Genomic DNA, 18,096 nt, shown 5'->3' with positions numbered 1-18,096 from the left:
TGGTCTGAAGGAACTTCAATCTCGGAACTAGGATCCCAGCTTTGTCCAGAGAAACTCATGCTTCCACCTCCATTATTACCTTTGTCTTCCACTGCTTTCACTGTAACGTTTAGAAGAAGCTGCTGCTTCTTACCATCGTTGCCGATTCCGCCATATCTGACGATCGATGAAGAATCATAGTAACTCCCGAACTTACCGCTATTGTTACAGACCCGGTGGGGTTTCTTGGGAATCAGAGGGTAACTAGCGATTAACCTGAGCATTGTGCTCCCTATCTGATTCTCTATTCCTGAGAGAGTACCGTTGTTTGATTGAAGATTAAAGGTAAGTGGAGCAGAGCACCTGAACCACCGCAAACAACACACAGCCAGAAATAATAATATTCTGTTTTTTAGTTTGGTTTCTTCTGAGACTTGTAGCGTCTCTCTCCCGCCACGTGGCACATGCTCCCTTGTACGCATCCTCTCGTGTTTCCACGAGCCTCTCTCCCTCTGTCTCTCGGAGTCTCAGTGATATAGTAACTATCTGGGCCACTCAGGCCCAATTTATAAGCGTCTTTTTAATATAACAAAACGAGGAGCCCAAAACCACATTTTCCAAACGTACGTATATTTTCTCTATACCATATTATCAAACTTTCGATTTGAATGTCTTGTTGCAGATGTATTTTATATTTTTATTAATTCATCCGAGCTAATATGTGAGTTTCCGATCAAGTTTTTACCTGCTTTGATTTTTTTTTCTTTTTTTTTTGATATAAATGTACGACAGTTTACATACTTAAATAACAACATACAATCCGTCATAAATATATTTAAAATATAAGACGATTCAGATATTCAATACTCAGACAAATTGTAGAAGAAACATCACCTTGATTTAATAATACTCGAAGAAAAGATTTACATCATCTTCATCACCAGAAAGTTTTACAGACGTATCTCTGAGTTTCATTGACTTCTCATTCTGCTGGTTTCTGCTGCCCTAACTTGGGCGAAGTATGCGTGTCCCTGTCATCAAATCAACAAAGCGCATTATTATTAATTCACCTCTAACATGTGATTAAAAAAACAAAACGCGGCTTCTTATTTGTTCTCTGAAGCATACGTACCATGGCTTCTTTTGCAGTTAATCTGTCTTGATGATCATACCGGAGCAGCTTGTCGAGGAAATCAATCGCCTGCACGGTTTAAGACCATAACACGTTAAAACCCTACTAAACCATTTTCTATACAAAGGAATCAAGAAAATGAGTAAACCTCGGGTGAGATTAAATGCTGATTGTCTGCGTTGATGAATTTGGACCAAGGTTTCCTGCTATGCCTGTGTGTTGTGTTCCATTCAACCAAATTAATACAATTCTTAGCTTTTATCTCAGTATTACAAAATAACTATTATAATTCTTAAGTAGCACGTACCGTCCAACTTGTGCTTCGAGTTGTGGCTCAAGTTCTAACTGATACTTGTTCAGATAAGCGTTCAATTCATCGGTCCCAAGTACCTGTAAATAAGAAGGAAAATTCATGATAAAAACGGAAATGGGAGATCTGCCAAATTCTAATACTGAGATAAGTTATACCTTGGCGATTTTTACTAGTTGATCCTGATTGTCATGGCCATAGAAGAATGGTTCCTTACGGAATATCTAATACAAGGAAAGAAGAATTAGGTAATAAATCAGATCAGCAAAATAACTATATTGAGAAAAAAAGGAACGTCCTCCAAATGTTACATCATGCACTCACCATCCCAGCAAACATACAACCAAGGCTCCACATATCCAACGAATAGTCATAGTCTTGTAAGTCCACGAGAAGTTCAGGTCCCTTAAAGTATCTGGTACACATTAGGAGAGATAAACATCACAGTGAAGCTTGGCTACCGCGAAATAATGAGATAAAAGGGTATATATAAAGTAAAACCATACCTTGAGGCAACACGGACATTATACTCTTTTCCAGGGTGGTAAAACTCAGCGAGACCCCAATCTATAAGACGAAGCTTACGCAGCTCATGGTCAATCATAACATTGTGAGGCTTGACATCTCTGTGCATTATTCCTTGTGAATGGCAGAAATCCAGTGCCTACAACAAGTAGTCGAAAGAAATGTAAGTACGTAGTCAAATGGATCACTTAATAATTATAATCCAACCGATACCACATGGTTACCTTCAACAGCTCATATATATAGTAACGAATGTCGTAGTCAGTCAAAGTAGGATACAGAACTTTGAAGTCTGTACTGTTAACATATTCAAATATAAGGCTAGGAGTTTTCGAATGTTGATCTCTAACAACATCAAACAGCTTGACAATATTTGGCCCACCGCATAGGTTCTGGAGTATCTTAATCTCTCTTCTTATCTACAGAAAAAGATCAATAGAAAATTCAAGAAACAACCTCAAATATCCAAACAAATCAAATCCAAAACACTGGAAAAAAAGGTCACCTTCTTTTTCTTAACAGGTTTGAGGATTTTGATTATGCACTTCTCCTTGCTGTTCACATTAACACCTTCGAAAACTTCACTGTATTTTCCACGCCCGACCTTCCTTACTACCTCATAATCATCTTGCTCCCTGAGAGAGCAAAGAACAAGATCAAAACTTTACCTAAAACCAAATTCATCTTTTAGATAAAAAGCAAAGTTTTTGCATAAGATGAATCAATTTCATTAGATTTAGCTTAATCTAGAAGCAAATCCAGAGCAAACTGAACATCAAATTCACTGAAAAAAACCATAGAAAAAATCGATTATTAGTCCTTTTCAAGTACCAATTCAGCTGATTACAACATGAAAACCAGTATCCGTACGGCTAATTCTAGGGTTTCAACAATCTTACCCCCATTGAACAATGAGCGACTCGTAATCCCAATAATCCTTGGGTCGAATCACGTTAACGTCGGTGTAAACACGAGCTTTTGACATCACCTCCGTCTGGTTAAAATCAGAGATCTCGACGAGAGAATCTGGATCGATTCGATCGATCGGAGTACTACCGGAAACGTCCGAGACAGATTTCGCTGTGGGGGTGAAGACAGATGAGCGTAAGATAGGAGAGTGCGCCAACGGCGCACGTAAGGTTAAGACGGCGCACACTAACAAGAAACGTCGAAGAGGAGATTCGAAGAAGGAGAAGAAGAAGAATAGCGTATTTATCATTCACTACGCTCTTCCGCACCAGATTCTGATTTCCTTTTTCTTTTGCGTAGTTTTTGTATAATTGCGCCAATTAAATTTACCAAAAAGGCCTGAAATACTGGGCTTCATGGCCCAATTTATTGGGTCCACTCGCTCATACTTAATGTTAGGGGGTTTGCGTAGTTTTTGAAATTGCGCCAATTAAATTTACCAAAAAAGGCCTGACATACTGGGCTTTATGGCCCAATTTACTTAGTCCACTCGCTCATAATCAATGTTAGGGTTTTTCAATTGGGGAATTAGGGAAATTTTGTATTCTCGATCTTGTGAAAAATTTCTGAATTTCGATTTCGGAATTTGCAATAAGCGAGGTTTAGATCGGTGGGTCTGTGATTATGGTGCTAATTCTCGAGAAAGATTGCAATAATGGGCAAAAAAAAAGTTCGGAGAGAAGTAAAAGGTGGAAGCTTTTGTATTTGTGTCGTCCCCACGATTTCATCTGCGCAAGATTAAGAACTGAAGGGGATGCGACAAAGCCATTTAAAGATTTTAGCAGAATTCTATCACTATCAATGAGTTCTTTTTCCGACAAATGTGACAGCTAATTTGTCCTAGTCATAGATACGCCCGAAGATTACGCCATGGTTGTTTTCAAGAAGTTGATGCAGGGTTCTTTATTAGAAATTAGACATTTTGAGACATCTCGATGGCATGTGGATGGATGAAGAGAGGTCAACATATAGTGTGGGAGTCTACAAGTGTTAACATCAGATAACTTGATCTTGAATTGGTTGATTTCAATGTTGAGGACTCAGGAAGAAGATTTTGTCATCTTTACTTATTCGGAAGAGTTAAGACCTGAGGCAAATAATGGAGGAAGTGAAACTGACCAAGCCATGAAAACAACTAGAGGTAAAAAAAAACTCAGACTCTATGTACCATCATTCTCTGTTTTTATTACCTCAACTATTTGGAAATTTTGAATTTTTCGTTGAGGACGTTTTATATTATTCAGCGACTCCATTTATTGCAAGATTGAGTTGAGTCTCAATCAAAATGTTGAGGCATATAGTGACTTCAATTATCAGAAAAAAAAGAGGAAGAATTTAAAGATGATATGACTCTTTGTAGGGACAAATATCCTATCTCATTCATGTTCGGTCACAAAACCAAGATTCGGCAGCTTACTTATTATACTCGTACCCTCTCTTCTACTTACCAGGTAACACTATATATTGTATTTGTAAGAGATATATATACATTTGTGGAGAGGAATCAATACTTATTTTTTCTTTCTCTTTTGGAATTTTTTGTTTTGGTCTGAAAGATGTGTGTGCCTGATCCACTTGGACTCTTCTAAAAAAATTTAAACCAATCCTTTACCACATACACTCCCTCCGTAGACAGACGCTCTATCTTGTACTCTCCATGAGAATTACATAATTACCCTTCATTCCTCTCGGTGGTAAGGGGTAGTTTGTGGTTTTCTTTGTTTGGGGAATTTGGGTTCTCTGTTTGGTCACAATTATTAGAGAAGAAGAAGCTCTTTTGCTTGATCTTATTCTCTCTTTTAGTACGTTACGGCACGTCTTCTTCATGAGTTGGACTTGAAATAGTGTTCCATGGTGAATTTCTTGAGTGAGAAGTTTCTACCACCTAAGTGTTCGTAATATGTCAGCAAAGAAGAAAGATCTTTTGTCCTCAGCCATGAAGAGAACCAGTGAATGGTTTCTCATTTTCTTTTTAAATTTATTTAGTTTCTCAATCCATCTTTCTTTCGAGCTACGGAACCTTCTTTTCTTTGTGATAAAACGTAACAATCTACTCTTGTTTTTGCATCGTTTCAGGATTTCTTCTCAGGAAGTCTCTAGTGATGTCACCGTTCATGTTGGAGAAGCTTCGTTTTCACTGCACAAGGTAGTTGCTAGATCTATATTTACCGATCAATCTCTACGATGTAAAGCCAATGACATGATCCCATTCTCTCTCCGAATCTTGCAGTTTCCACTCTTGTCAAAATGTGGGTTTATCAAGAAACTTATGTCGGGATCAAACAAAGATTCAGATTCCTCCGTTATAAAAATCCTGGATATCCCCGGAGGCTCTGAAGCATTCGAGCTAGCGGCTAAGTTCTGCTATGGCATTAACTTTGATATGAGCACAGAGAACATTGCCATGCTGCGATGTGCAGCAGAGTATCTAGAGATGACAGACGAACACTCTGTGGAAAATCTCGTTGTAAGAGCTGAAGCTTACTTGAACGAAGTAGCTCTCAAGAGCTTATCGAGTTCAATCACAGTCTTGCATAAATCAGAGGAATTGTTGCCCACTGCTGAAAGAGTGAAACTCGTGAGCCGTTGCATTGATGCGATTGCTTATATGACCTGTCAAGAGAGCCACTTTTGCAGTCCTTCTTCAAGTAATAGTGGTAACAATGAGGTTGTGGTCCAGCAACAGAGCAAGCAGCCTGTGGTTGATTGGTGGGCTGAAGACTTAACGGTTCTTAGGATTGATTCGTTTCAACGTGTACTGATCGCAATGATGGCTAGAGGGTTTAAGCAGTATGGACTTGGTCCAGTGCTTATGCTGTATGCTCAGAAATCTCTTCGAGGGTTGGTGAGTTTCCTACAAACACACATACCATTTTGGTTCGGTTGAGTCTTCTCTTTTGTTGAAGTTCCATAAATTAGTTACATAGAAAGATCCATAAAAAGTTGTTTTATCTTTTTCTTTGCAAATGCAGGAGATTTTCGGGAAAGGAATGAAGAAGATCGAACCAAAACAAGAACACGAGAAAAGAGTGATTCTTGAAACAATCGTAAGCCTTCTCCCTCGAGAGAAAAACGCAATGTCCGTTAGCTTTCTCTCGATGCTTCTACGTGCAGCGATATACCTTGAAACAACGGTTGCTTGTAGACTTGACTTGGAAAAGAGAATGGGATTACAATTAGGACAAGCAGTGCTCGACGATCTCTTGATTCCTTCTTATTCATTCACTGGAGATCACTCTTTGTTTGATACAGACACTGTTCAACGCATTCTCATGAATTATCTCGAGTTTGAAGTTGAAGGAGTCCGCATAAGCAACAATGGTGTTGATCTTGCTGGTGATATGGAACGTGTTGGTAAATTGTTGGAGAATTATATGGCTGAAATTGCTTCTGATAGAAATGTGAGCTTGCAGAAATTCATCGGTTTAGCTGAACTTATTCCTGAACAGTCTAGGGTTACTGAAGATGGCATGTATCGAGCCGTCGACATCTACCTTAAGGTAATATTAAGTTAGTAAACATTTACATTCATTTGCAATATATTGATCATATACTGGATACAAAAACTGGTAAATGTTTTGACATTTGCATAAAGTGGTCCTGAAACTGATAGATACTTATATTTTCATATAATTATGACAATTAAATTCCTGAAACTGATAAAGACTTATCATTAGCAAATATGGATGGCAACCCATTTTCTGAGCATATATATACCTTGTGTTCAAGGAAAGTAATTACCATTTTTCCTATTACTCAAGACTCGAGAGTTAAACCTCACTTGAAATCTTGTGGTTAAGGAGATGATCAACTTCCCATTATCTTTAAGAGATTTTGGAAATTTTTAAGAGATCTCTGGTGAACAACTATGTTTTTTCTTGCAGGCGCACCCGAATATGAGTGATGTAGAGAGGAAGAAAGTGTGCAGCTTAATGGATTGTCAAAAACTATCGCGAGAAGCCTGCGCTCATGCAGCTCAGAATGATCGTCTCCCCGTTCAGACCATTGTTCAAGTCCTTTACTACGAACAACAACGTCTACGAGGAGAAGTCACTAACGACTCAGATTCTCCAGCCCCACCTCCACCAGCAGCAGCTGTCCTTCCTCCCAAACTCAGCTCCTACAACGACGAACTCTCCAAGCTTAAACGCGAAAACCAGGACTTGAAGTTGGAACTTCTCAAAATGAAAATGAAGCTTAAAGAGTTTGAGAAAGAGAGTGACAAGAAATCATCTTCATCAACCATCAGCACCAATCCAAATTCACCAATCTCAACTGCTTCCATGGATAAGCCTCCATTGCCAAGAAAGTCATTCATAAACTCTGTTTCAAGAAAACTCGGAAAGCTAAACCCTTTTGGCATCACGCCATACAGCGGTAGAGGCAGAACCAAACCACCCAAAGATCGGAGACACTCTATTTCTTGAAAACCATATAATATACACACATATATGTTTAATTTTTTGTTGGGACTTCTAAATTCTGATTCAAGGATTTATTTTTTTCCTACTTGTCAGCATTTGATATTTTTGTGTGTGTTTTGATGTTTTTTTGTACATAAAGCTGGTAATGTTTTTTTCAAGAAATATTCTAAACGATCCTGAAAGTAGTTTTGAAAGAAAATCACAATTTTGCAAGAAAAAAATACAATGATATCAATATGTGAAGGTTAACACACACTGTTTAGATACATACATACAATTATTAATGTATAAACTTTATATGTGGAACTTATCACTGATAGTGATGAGTATAATAGATCACAGATTCAGAGAACTTGGGATTCTAAAGCTGATGATGATCAAACAAGATCGTGGGGTCATGTATGAAATAAAGTAATACTAATAGCTTTTGCATTTATAAAAAAAATATTTATAAATCAGAATTAAAACAGGGGAAGTAGGTGATGCTTGAAGCCTGAAGGGAACATGCCAGCAGATATTGCATGTTCTTGTCCCATAACTAATTTCATCATTGGTCCCTTTTATAACTTCTCCTCTATTATTATTTTCTTATTCATAATAATTCAATTTTGCTGACCCAAAAAAAAAAAACTATTTACTTTGTTTCTCCTTTTTATGTGTGTGTTTAAAGCTAAAGATTGAACATTTTTATAGATATATATACTTCGTATGATAAACTCGAGCTCGAAAATGATTAATATATTATCTTCGAAAACAATAATACATTAATATTTTGATCTTATTTACAAGAAACCTAAAAGAAGTAGTAAAGAAGCAAATTACTGATAAGCATTTTAAAAAAAGCAAAAAAAAAAAAAAAAATCACCTGAGAAAAGAGGCATGTAAAACACTCTCATCAGGAAATAAAAATTAAACTACTAATTTTTTTTTTTAGAAGAAAGATGCAAATCTATTTCAGAATACAGTTAAAAATTAATATAATTAATTATCAGATAACATTCAAGGTCAATGCCTGAAGCCATGGCTGCTTCTGCTTCTGATGTTTCATTATTCTCACTTGCTCTTCAAGATTGTTGTTGTTGTTGTTATTATTACTTGATCCTGTCGAAGAAGAAGAGAAACTCCGGCGACCAGAGTTTAGATTTCCGTCCATCATCATCTCCGGTGAAGAGTTCTTCTTCTTCTTCTTGCTCATCCTCATCAAATCACCATCACCGTAACACGACGGACCAAGCGTTAACTCGATCTCACTCTCATCCATAATCTCTATGTTATTATTATTATTACCACCGGGGAAATTAGCCGGCCGGTCAATCTCATGGTCAACTCTTCTGATGAACGTTCCTAGTCCTGAGTTTACATTATTATTTCCTTTGGTACTCAATTTATTGATCTCCATGTTCTTCATTAATATCTTCTGGACTTGATATAACCTATGAAGTTCATATACCTGAAAAATGTAATCAAGAACTATATATATTAATCTTAACATGTATGTGTGACGTAAATATGAAATGGATCAGAATCTTCTAATTAAATTACCTGTTGCTTGAAAGTTTCTTCGTGTTTAAGCATAGCCATTTTCATGCACTGCTTATCGTACGGGTTAAGAAGCTTCTCCATGTTTTGATGTTCCAAGAAATCAGGATTTTATTTCATCCAGGATGTATATATCTCTAAGTAGATTTGATATGACGAACTTGGAGCTTCTTCGCTTTGTAATAAACCTGTGAAAATTTGGAAAGTTGTTAATTAGGGACCAGAAAAAAAAGAAAAAAAAAAAGGTTTGGCTGCTAGTTCTCGATTTAGATTCTGCAAATTTTTAGCCACTAATGCTATAAATCTGAGCAAACATTCACAAAAATATCTTCATATATCTATACATACAAAATCTCATATCGTACTTTCAAACACCGATTTGGTGGTTCGTGTTCTTTCCCTTAGACGCATGTCAATCTTGTCTTTTCATTAATAAAGATTCTTTTACATTTCTGAAGGACTTTTGTGGTTTTCACAGTAAGACTTGATGTCAAGTTTGGTGGGAATAATAATAGAGCTATATATGTTCAATCAAAATGAACCAAACCAATCTGAATACTCCTACTAACACCAAATTATATAAATTTTTGGTGATAAAATTTAATATCCGAAACATAGATATCAATATATATAGTACAAGCTGATGAAGAAATGACGACACTCAAGTAAAATCAAATTAAGAAGAGAAAATAAGTAGGGATTATTATCGTTACTGACCTGAAATCAATTAGGTTTAGAGGCTGATTAAATGATGGAAGGAGATGATGATGAAAAATTAAAGAGAGATTTTTTTTTTCCCTTTTGAGAAGAGAATAATGAGCTTAGAGAAGCAGATGATTAAGAGAGCTTAGAGAAGAGATATGGATTGGTGCGTCACATTCTTCCTAGTTATATATACTGCAGATAAACTATTTTAAAACGAAGTTCACTAATACAGTATATAGTATATACAATGATTATAAAAGTATGGTTTAAGTAATCATTTGTTTAAAACTAATTAATTAATCATCTCTTTCACACATATCACAAAAATCAATGTGATTGTTGCAAACTCATGCCAAAACCAAACAACACTGTCTTTAGCCAATAGCCTTCAAACGTTTCTTCTGAGAAATATGCCATATTCCACCTCTTCACACAGCTCCACCGAAGCTTTACTTACAACATCCTTATATAATAATAATAATCTATACTAATAAAAAGTAGGAGCAAGCACCAAAAGACTCCACATAGTATTTTAAACCTCCAATTGTGATTAGACACTTTACTAATTAACATTTCTAAAATATCCAGAATTTTCACAATATCCCATATCGGCTAGTAAATTTGTAGACAATGGTTGAGAACCAGTATAAATAAGATTAATATGCTTCCAACAACGAATGAGCTAGAAAACTTGATTTATCAGGTGTCCAAGTTTAAAAGTATATTTGGTTTGATCCGGTTTTTTATTTGATCAAATTAAAACTTTAAAAAGTTTCAAGAAAATAAATTATAATATTTAAAAAAATTAAAGTTTTAATATTTAAAGTTCTTAGCTTTTAAAAAGTTTTTAAATATATTTTAAAAGTTTAAAATATTATATATATTGAAACTTTTTAAAAGTTTAAATATTATAAATATTGAAACTTTTAAAAGTTTTTAAATATTATAATTTTTAAATTTGAAAAGTTTTAAATATTATAAATATTGAAACTTTTTAAAAGGTTCAAAATTTATATTTCGAAACCTTTAAAAAGTTTTAAATATTATAAATATTTATGTAAAACATAAATTATCTTATTTATCTACGTTTGTGCTTTTTATTTCTTATGAGCTGTAAAACATATTTTTGTGTATGATTTTATAGCTAAGTTGATATTTTTTCATTAATTTTTTATTTTTTATCTTATTTTTATTTTAATGAGAAAAGAAATGATTTTGTTCTTGGAGTTTGATGGATTAATAAGTTGTGTGGTAGTCTAAAAAAGGTTTTTGAGTGGAAGAAAGTGAAGAAGTTGACGAGGATGAAAAAGAAAAAGAGTATAGCGAAGAACCAGATGGTAAAAGTAATGATGACGATTACCACAAAATTTGACAATAGAAATGACAGGAAAAAATATGAAGAATAAGAAAACATTGAATAAAAAACACAAATATATAGGGGGTAGCGATCAATTAAATATGAAAACAAGTTAAATTCATGATAATAAAATTGTTTTGTTTTCCTGGTGGTCAAAGAAATGGTTTAGAATATGTGAGGTCATCAGTTTAATTTACCTCGCGTGGATGTCGAGTTAAATTCATGATTTTTTTTTATCAGATTTGATTTATAACACAACTGATTTTTATATTTTAAAAAATTGTGTATCTAAAATTTAACTTTTTTCTTAATACTAATTTAAATTTTTTATAAGATAATATTTTACTACTATTATCAATCATATATCGTTTTCATCAAAATATATCAAATATATCCACGCGTAGCGTAGCATGTATTAAAAACCTAGTAATAATAATAATATCTTACATTTATATATGTGTAAGTATATATGTCTACATATTCGCGTACATAAATACATGCTTGACAGATGAGACAATACTAGATTCAATCGGATCCATCACATATCCACATAATTTAAATTCACCTATATAGAAATAATACTATAATAATCATGGCTTGGGGTTTTATGCTTCATGAATTTTATATTGGTGGTTGAAGTTATATTTTATATCATCTTTATTTATTTATTATGAATACCAAAATTTTTTTGGAATTTCTCTTATAGCTTTATATATTTTTTTAGGTAAAATCCCCGAGAATGTGTGTGAGTGTATATACATTGTCAAATAAATGTGAATTTAGTGGTTGCGGGAGACTTTATATCTAATATAAACTTTATATAATACTAGTATATAAAAATATGATTCGATAATAATTATGATTAAGATATAATAAAGAGCGACGGGGAACATCTTATATCTTGCTGAGCTTGAATCACATGCAACCCAGACTAACAAATCAACAAAACCAGTTGTCTTAAAAAAATTATAATTAAATGTATTATACAAAGAAGTATGATTAGTGAAATTTTTTTGTAGATATTATAAAATAATTAGAACAGACTTTTTGGAGAATAATTTGGTATTTAGGGAGAGAGGGCGAATCAGAATCTGAGAATAGGTGGCATGTCGTGGGTCCGGCCAAGTATGGGGAGAAAGAGATCTTAGGCTCTTAGCCGTTGGATTTTGTTAAGGATGTCCTTTCAAACTGTTTAAAGGTCTTAAAACTGACCCAACAGGATCTGATCTCCACCGTATCTACAAAACACACACATATAAAAGTGACCAAATAATTCTTCTCTAAGCAATAATCACATTTGTTTTTAATATTATTTATAATGAAAAAAGTTTTTCTGATTAAATGTTCCTGGACCGACTTTTCTTTCTAAAATAAAATTTTATTATCTCGTTGAGTTTGCATGTTATGTCAAATTTAAATTAATGCTAGACATGGCTATAGAGTTGGCCGTGATTGTGTTAAATTTATCTTCTAAATAAAGTCAATTTCTTATGTAATGTGTACCGGGAAACAATGTCAAATCCTTTACAACTCACTAATCATAATTATATGTTAACGATAAGGAATGGTTTAAGAAATATAAAGTAGCATAAGTGTTTCAACCCCCCCCCACTTAATTTGGTAGAACAGTCATTATAAATATATAAATTGTGAAAAATGTTTTATCGTAACTCTTGGATCTCATAATTAAGAGGGATTTAGCAAATATAATTATGCGAGCATGCTAAGTTAAAATTAGATAAAAGCCTAGCCTACCGATTCGATCTACCTCTCATTTAAATTTATCAACCTAACCACAAACTCCGTATATCAATTATTTCATTATTTACATATATGTACCCATCTGTTGTGTTAACATAAAATATGTGACAACTAGCTACTAGTTTTATTTCTATAACCAAAATAAAGAAAGAAACGTGCTTCGAAATGTGGATGAGAGAGAGAGAGGCACGCGTTGCCGGAGAGAAGAGCGGCAATGGCATGGAGCCGTGGGTCCGATCAACGCCCGCGTTTGAGGAGTGCTCATTCTTCCTCGTAAATTGTTGTTTTCAACTAAAATATCAATTATTTATGTGTTTCTGGAGTGATCGCATACTACAGTATCAACGCTGGTTCCGAGAGGTGTGAAGACTGCCTTCGTAGGTTCTTGAAGCAAACGAAACACTGACTTCTGCAGTAATAATGTTTTGTCCCTCTTCCTACGCTATGATCACGCGCTTTATACTCACTTTTGTTTTTTTTACGTAAGTCTTTTTCGATTAAAAGATAGTATTAACAAATTAACGATATCATACAGTATTTTGTAGTCTATACGCATGGATATCCGTGTGTGTTTTCACACATGCGTGTCTTTGTGTCCTTCGGATTTGATTAGTTATTGAAATAATATAAACACAGAAATGCATACGAAAATGAATGTATATATACCAATCTATAAGCACATATATATTGTACATGTTGTATAAGCTCAATGTATATATATTCAAAATGTGTATCGGCTAACCATGAGCTCTAAACCAGATAAATTAAGCTCTTATGAGAGAAACTTGAACATTAGTCTTCTTATTCTGTAAGGTAATCTTTTATCAAATTTATTAACAATTGCAAATTTTTAAATCAAGATTTTTTTTTTTTTTTAGTTAAATGACTACTTCATATTTATTACTATGTAGTATGTACATATAATACTAGTGTTTTTTAGGAGTATTTTATTAGATGTGTTTACTAGGAGACTTTATTAAAGAAAATGGAAATTTCGTTTTGAGACATGTTGAGAAAATCAAGGATCACGGCCCTCTGGAATTCTGAACCTCGGGTTTCCCATTTCATAATCACGAGAGCTTGATTATTTCTAGTTGGAAAGTGTAATAAGATGATTAAACAAGTGTTTTCTTCCAGTTACGTGTCACTAACACTAAGGGTAATTATGATAACCAATGGGTGACATCTCGAGCTTGTAAAACGTCCCTTATTCTTTTACTGACATAAAAGTTTCGACTTCGAGTTTTATAAAAGCGTAAAAGCACTCTCTTTTCACATTTATTCCCTCTTTTATTTATCAAATCAACTACACTGTTTCTTTTTGTCAACAATTTCAATTTATAAATTGTACAAGAATTATATGAAAATGGACGTAGATGATATTTTTGGTCACTTAGTAATCCTATAAATTCTACAAAAATACAAATTGTTGCTATTTTTGCTCTGCACGAAGCCACGAAGGTCACGTTTGAGAGTATCTTTAGATTGCCCAAGTGGCATGTTTCTTGTTGCTAGAGACCTTTTTTTAGATTCCCTGAGGCTGAGATATGGACCCATCAAAAAAGTATTTAAATTTCTCTAACTTATCTTATCAAAAGTACTTTTTATGTCCATGGGCCTGAATACATGAAACACTGAAAAAGCCTGTAGAAGTCAAATTTCCAAAGTTGGCCCAAAATAGAATTATACTAGAAGAAGTAAACACGCACACATTCTATAAAGTCAACGATTAAAATAACTCAAATTCTTTTACCACTAATTGGAAAACCCATATTACTGAAGAAACAACTCGTCGGCCATCACCAAGAACGTGGCTCCAAGTTATATATATGAATCGGCCAAATTTGAAAACTTCTTCCAAACACGTACAACTTTGTTAAATCATATTTTTTTATAAAGTCCAATGTACCATTCCTATAAATACAATTCCATAGTTTCTTCGTTTCTCACGACTCAGACAATCTCTCTCGCCTAAAAACACAACAACTTTCATTTTTCCGACGAAATGGCGCGGTTCGGTCTGGTTCTAGTCGTGGCTCTTAGTCTCACCATCTCCATGTTCCCGGACACAGCCACTGCTCAGCTCAAAACCAATTTCTACGGAAACTCATGTCCGAATGTTGAACAGATCGTGAGAACAGTCGTCCAACAAAAAGTCAAGCAGACCTTCGTCACCATCCCAGCTACCCTCCGTCTCTTCTTCCACGATTGCTTCGTCAATGTAATACTCAAACTTTTGTTAATCTTTTGTATTTTGTATTTGAAACTTTTCATACGATGGTTTCTTAATTATTTTGGTTGGTTTGTATGTATATATAGGGATGTGATGCGTCGGTCATGATTCAGTCAACGCCTACGAACAAAGCTGAGAAGGATCATCCAGACAATGTGTCATTGGCTGGAGATGGATTTGACGTTGTGATCAAAGCCAAGAAAGCTCTTGACGCAATCCCAAGTTGCAGAAACAAGATTTCTTGTGCTGATATTCTTACTTTAGCCACCCGAGATGTTGTTGTTGCGGTACGTTATATAGATTTCATTTTCTTTCTATTATATACAATATTTTTGGGAAATTATACGTAAAAATACACAGAACTTTATAGTTATGTGTAAAAAGATTTGCTTATCTATTATACAACAACAGATTAAATGTAGTTTTAATGTTTTACGATGTATTTAGGCCGGAGGACCGTCGTACCCAGTGGAACTCGGAAGGTTTGATGGTTTGGTGTCGACTGCAGCTAGCGTTACTGGAAACTTGCCAGGGCCAAATGACAAAGTTACAGAACTTAACAAGCTTTTTGCTAAAAACAAACTTACCCAAGAGGACATGATCGCTCTTTCAGGTAACAACTCACTCAGTAATATTTTGAAGTGGATACTCAAGTATATGGTTTGGTTTTTGTATGGTTTATTTGGTTTAATTTGTTTATATATAAATTGCTGGTCAGTTTAGTTATGAACAAAACCGAATCTAATCTAAGTTTTTTTCTTTTTAAACAATGCAGCGGCTCACACACTTGGATTCGCCCATTGTGGCAAAGTTTTCAACAGAATCTACAACTTTAACCGTACTCACTCTGTTGACCCAACTCTAAACAAGGCCTACGCTAAAGAACTTCAATTGGCTTGTCCCAAGAAGGTTGACCCAAGAATTGCCATCAACATGGACCCAACCACTCCAAGAAAGTTCGACAACCTTTACTTCAAGAATCTGCAACAAGGCAAAGGACTCTTCACTTCCGACCAAGTTCTCTTCACCGATGGTCGCTCAAGGCCCACCGTTGATGCTTGGGCCAAGAACTCTGTTGCTTTCAACAAGGCGTTTGTGACCGCTATGACCAAACTCGGCCGCGTTGGAGTTAAGACTAGACGCAACGGTAACATCCGTCGCGACTGTGGCGTGTTTAACTAAGAGAGGGAATCAGAAACAAAACTGATTTTTTCCCTTTTTCTTTTTTGTTTGATCGAGATTTGTGTCTTTGATGAACTATGAATTATTTTTGTTGGTGTTTTCTGTTTGTTTTTTTGCTTCGTGTATTTCTGAAAAAAAATTAAAAATTAACAATTTTTATACCCTTTTTATTTATTAATTTGGCTGTAATATTATCTTATTAAAAAAAAAACCCAACCTAAGCATACAACAAATAAATACAAACCAAGACATATATATATATATACACATAATCTAATAAAGATGTTCAAAAACACAAAATCTGTAATGGAAGAATCACATCTATCTAGTTATAGGGTTAGTAGCCTGTCTGAATCTGCAGGCAAATCTGGTTTGACAAACCGGATCTTCTCGAGCTTTTCAGGCCAATCTTCCCCGAGTAGTGACGGGTTTAACTCCATGGCTACTTGAAGATCTACTAGAGAAAATGCTGAAGAGTATACTTCTCCTTGGCTACTTCTAGACCTTGAAGCTGCTAACTCAAGACACGGTTTGATCAATCTCTTCAGGAAAACATCAAGCCCTGCGTTTAACAAGTTAGAAAACCCGACCGAAACCTCTAATCCTTCCTCCATTATTCCCAAGCCATCTTCGAGTTTCTTCTTTAAAGAAACAGAGTCAGGAAGCTCACCAGAGGAGTAACAACAAGTCCCTATACAATGTTGTTTCTTTATCACATCCCTAAAATTAACACCAAGAGGAGGTTCAATAGGTTGACTTCTCCAACAACGAATCAACTGGTCAACTTCTTCACCATCTTCCATTGACCATTGTTGTCTACCACTAGAAGAAACAACCTCAGTGATCTGACTCTTCCCTTTGCTAATAACATTATTACCATCTTTAAACCTCCGACGAGTCCTTCCTTTACGAGGCGATTTAGGAAGGTCTTTGCACAAAGATTGGAAACCATGTAATGGCTTCTTCTTCTCTATACCATTCTTTATCAACGGAGGTGTCTTTGACAAACAAACATTCCTAAGAATCCCTCTCAGCAAAGCGTTGTGTAGACTTACATTCTCCTTCTTCACCGTCGCAACGATAAGCTTATCGAAATCAGATTTGCTGATCTTCAAAGTCAAGAACTTCGACAAGAGATTAAGGTAAGTCTCAGTTTTGACCCGACCAATCTTCTTCTCAATCTGAGATTTTAACTCCGAAATGTCTGTTCTAACGACATGATGCTGACTCGTTGGCATTTTGGGTCCCTCGAATTTCCCTAAAAAAAAAACCCAATTTTTTTTAAAAAAAATTACTGAATCTGGGATCCGTATATAAGTCAAATCACGAGATAATGAGGTCAACCCCAAGTAACGAATACACACAAAAAGTTGTCGAATTGAGATCTGAATTACGAAACCCAGATTGTAAATCGTCGAAATAAGTAACTTTTTCAACTTCATTGATATGATTCCATGTGTAAAATCTCTCCCGAACGAAACACACACAATATGAACAGTAACCTACCAACACACAATAAAGAAAATAAAAATCCCATTTTTCGATTCCCGAGAGAAACAACAAGAACAGAAAATTATAAACGCTACAGTTTCTTTTCTCAGTCATGAATAGTGAAACTTGAATTCTATCCTACAGATTACCAGATTCGGAAAAATTCACAGAGAGCCCATAAAAAAGTGAAACATCCAAAAAAATTTAACTAACCTTGAGAAGAAGAAGACGAGAGACGAAACAGTTGAATTGAGCTTTGAACTGGAAGAACAGTAATGAAACTCTCGATTTCAATCGCGACTTGGAGGAGTGGAAAAATAAAAATAAAAAACAAAGAGAGGGATTTTTGGGAAAAAATTTAGACCGAATAGATCGCATATTCTAATTTCCTTTTGGTTTTTTTTTTTAAGAAGCTTCTGTTTTGAGAGAGTCAACGTTTAGTCAACGAGGCACGTGCAAAAACAATATACTCCAGCTGGAGAGTTAGCT

General features: G+C 34.9%; 5 protein-coding genes across 10 annotated transcripts; 2 read left to right on the top strand and 3 right to left on the bottom strand.

The window, feature by feature from the left end:
• On the bottom strand, positions 778–3,189 carry LOC104762815 (casein kinase II subunit alpha-1). Its single transcript, XM_010486208.2, has 10 exons — positions 2,846–3,189; positions 2,452–2,581; positions 2,171–2,365; positions 1,928–2,085; positions 1,746–1,836; positions 1,580–1,645; positions 1,419–1,501; positions 1,260–1,323; positions 1,112–1,180; positions 778–1,010 (listed from the first exon to the last, which is right to left on the bottom strand). The coding sequence occupies exons 1-10, from the start codon at positions 3,163–3,165 to the stop codon at positions 951–953; spliced, it is 1,236 nt and encodes a 411-aa protein (XP_010484510.1). The 5' UTR covers positions 3,166–3,189; the 3' UTR covers positions 778–950.
• On the top strand, positions 3,470–7,503 carry LOC104762814 (BTB/POZ domain-containing protein At5g67385-like). 3 transcript variants are annotated; one of them, XM_010486206.2, is made up of 6 exons: positions 4,276–4,366; positions 4,472–4,871; positions 4,992–5,061; positions 5,146–5,760; positions 5,888–6,415; positions 6,800–7,503. In XM_010486206.2, exons 2-6 carry the CDS (start codon positions 4,816–4,818, stop codon positions 7,340–7,342), a joined length of 1,812 nt encoding a protein of 603 aa, XP_010484508.1. In that variant the 5' UTR covers positions 4,276–4,366; positions 4,472–4,815; the 3' UTR covers positions 7,343–7,503. The 3 variants fall into 3 exon arrangements, with proteins under 3 accessions (XP_010484509.1, XP_010484508.1, XP_010484507.1); XM_010486207.2 differs by lacking the exons at positions 4,276–4,366; positions 4,472–4,871 and adding an exon at positions 3,470–4,056; XM_010486205.2 differs by lacking the exon at positions 4,276–4,366 and having other exon boundaries at positions 4,418–4,871.
• On the bottom strand, positions 8,247–9,827 carry LOC104762813 (glycosyltransferase-like protein gnt13). 2 transcript variants are annotated; one of them, XM_010486203.2, is made up of 3 exons: positions 9,596–9,827; positions 8,882–9,066; positions 8,247–8,789 (listed from the first exon to the last, which is right to left on the bottom strand). In XM_010486203.2, exons 2-3 carry the CDS (start codon positions 8,960–8,962, stop codon positions 8,328–8,330), a joined length of 543 nt encoding a protein of 180 aa, XP_010484505.1. In that variant the 5' UTR covers positions 8,963–9,066; positions 9,596–9,827; the 3' UTR covers positions 8,247–8,327. The 2 variants fall into 2 exon arrangements, with proteins under 2 accessions (XP_010484505.1, XP_010484506.1); XM_010486204.2 differs by lacking the exon at positions 9,596–9,827 and adding an exon at positions 9,244–9,549.
• On the top strand, positions 14,639–16,268 carry LOC104762812 (peroxidase 73-like). Its single transcript, XM_010486202.1, has 4 exons — positions 14,639–14,922; positions 15,021–15,221; positions 15,382–15,547; positions 15,710–16,268. Exons 1-4 carry the CDS (start codon positions 14,707–14,709, stop codon positions 16,114–16,116), a joined length of 990 nt encoding a protein of 329 aa, XP_010484504.1. The 5' UTR covers positions 14,639–14,706; the 3' UTR covers positions 16,117–16,268.
• On the bottom strand, positions 16,352–17,976 carry LOC104762811. 3 transcript variants are annotated; one of them, XM_010486199.2, is made up of 3 exons: positions 17,821–17,976; positions 17,461–17,618; positions 16,352–17,374 (listed from the first exon to the last, which is right to left on the bottom strand). In XM_010486199.2, exon 3 carries the CDS (start codon positions 17,352–17,354, stop codon positions 16,446–16,448), a length of 909 nt encoding a protein of 302 aa, XP_010484501.1. In that variant the 5' UTR covers positions 17,355–17,374; positions 17,461–17,618; positions 17,821–17,976; the 3' UTR covers positions 16,352–16,445. The 3 variants fall into 3 exon arrangements, with proteins under 3 accessions (XP_010484501.1, XP_010484502.1, XP_010484500.1); XM_010486200.2 differs by having other exon boundaries at positions 17,481–17,618; XM_010486198.2 differs by lacking the exon at positions 17,461–17,618.

Source organism: Camelina sativa, chromosome 18 (genome assembly GCF_000633955.1).
Source record: "Camelina sativa cultivar DH55 chromosome 18, Cs, whole genome shotgun sequence".
In the NCBI taxonomy this organism is placed as follows: domain Eukaryota; kingdom Viridiplantae; phylum Streptophyta; class Magnoliopsida; order Brassicales; family Brassicaceae; genus Camelina; species Camelina sativa.
Note: the sequence above shows the minus strand (reverse complement) of the source record. Positions and strands in the feature narration are given on the sequence as shown.

Bases quoted from the DNA above. Each gene is read 5' to 3' on its own strand.
- LOC104762815 (XM_010486208.2), bottom strand. From the start codon at position 3,165: ATGATAAATACGCTATTCTTCTTCTTCTCCTTCTTCGAATCTCCTCTT. The intron at 1,646-1,745 runs GTGAGTGCATGA...TCCTTGTATTAG, and splicing joins GTTGTATGTTTGCTGGGATG to ATATTCCGTAAGGAACCATT. The intron at 1,502-1,579 runs GTATAACTTATC...TCTTATTTACAG, and splicing joins AACTAGTAAAAATCGCCAAG to GTACTTGGGACCGATGAATT.
- LOC104762814 (XM_010486206.2), top strand. From the start codon at position 4,816: ATGTCAGCAAAGAAGAAAGATCTTTTGTCCTCAGCCATGAAGAGAACC. The intron at 4,872-4,991 runs GTTTCTCATTTT...GCATCGTTTCAG, and splicing joins ATGAAGAGAACCAGTGAATG to GATTTCTTCTCAGGAAGTCT. The intron at 6,416-6,799 runs GTAATATTAAGT...TTTTTCTTGCAG, and splicing joins CCGTCGACATCTACCTTAAG to GCGCACCCGAATATGAGTGA.
- LOC104762813 (XM_010486203.2), bottom strand. From the start codon at position 8,962: ATGGAGAAGCTTCTTAACCCGTACGATAAGCAGTGCATGAAAATGGCT. The intron at 8,790-8,881 runs GTAATTTAATTA...TACATTTTTCAG, and splicing joins AAGAAACTTTCAAGCAACAG to GTATATGAACTTCATAGGTT.
- LOC104762812 (XM_010486202.1), top strand. From the start codon at position 14,707: ATGGCGCGGTTCGGTCTGGTTCTAGTCGTGGCTCTTAGTCTCACCATC. The intron at 14,923-15,020 runs GTAATACTCAAA...ATGTATATATAG, and splicing joins TCCACGATTGCTTCGTCAAT to GGATGTGATGCGTCGGTCAT. The intron at 15,222-15,381 runs GTACGTTATATA...CGATGTATTTAG, and splicing joins CCCGAGATGTTGTTGTTGCG to GCCGGAGGACCGTCGTACCC.
- LOC104762811 (XM_010486199.2), bottom strand. From the start codon at position 17,354: ATGCCAACGAGTCAGCATCATGTCGTTAGAACAGACATTTCGGAGTTA.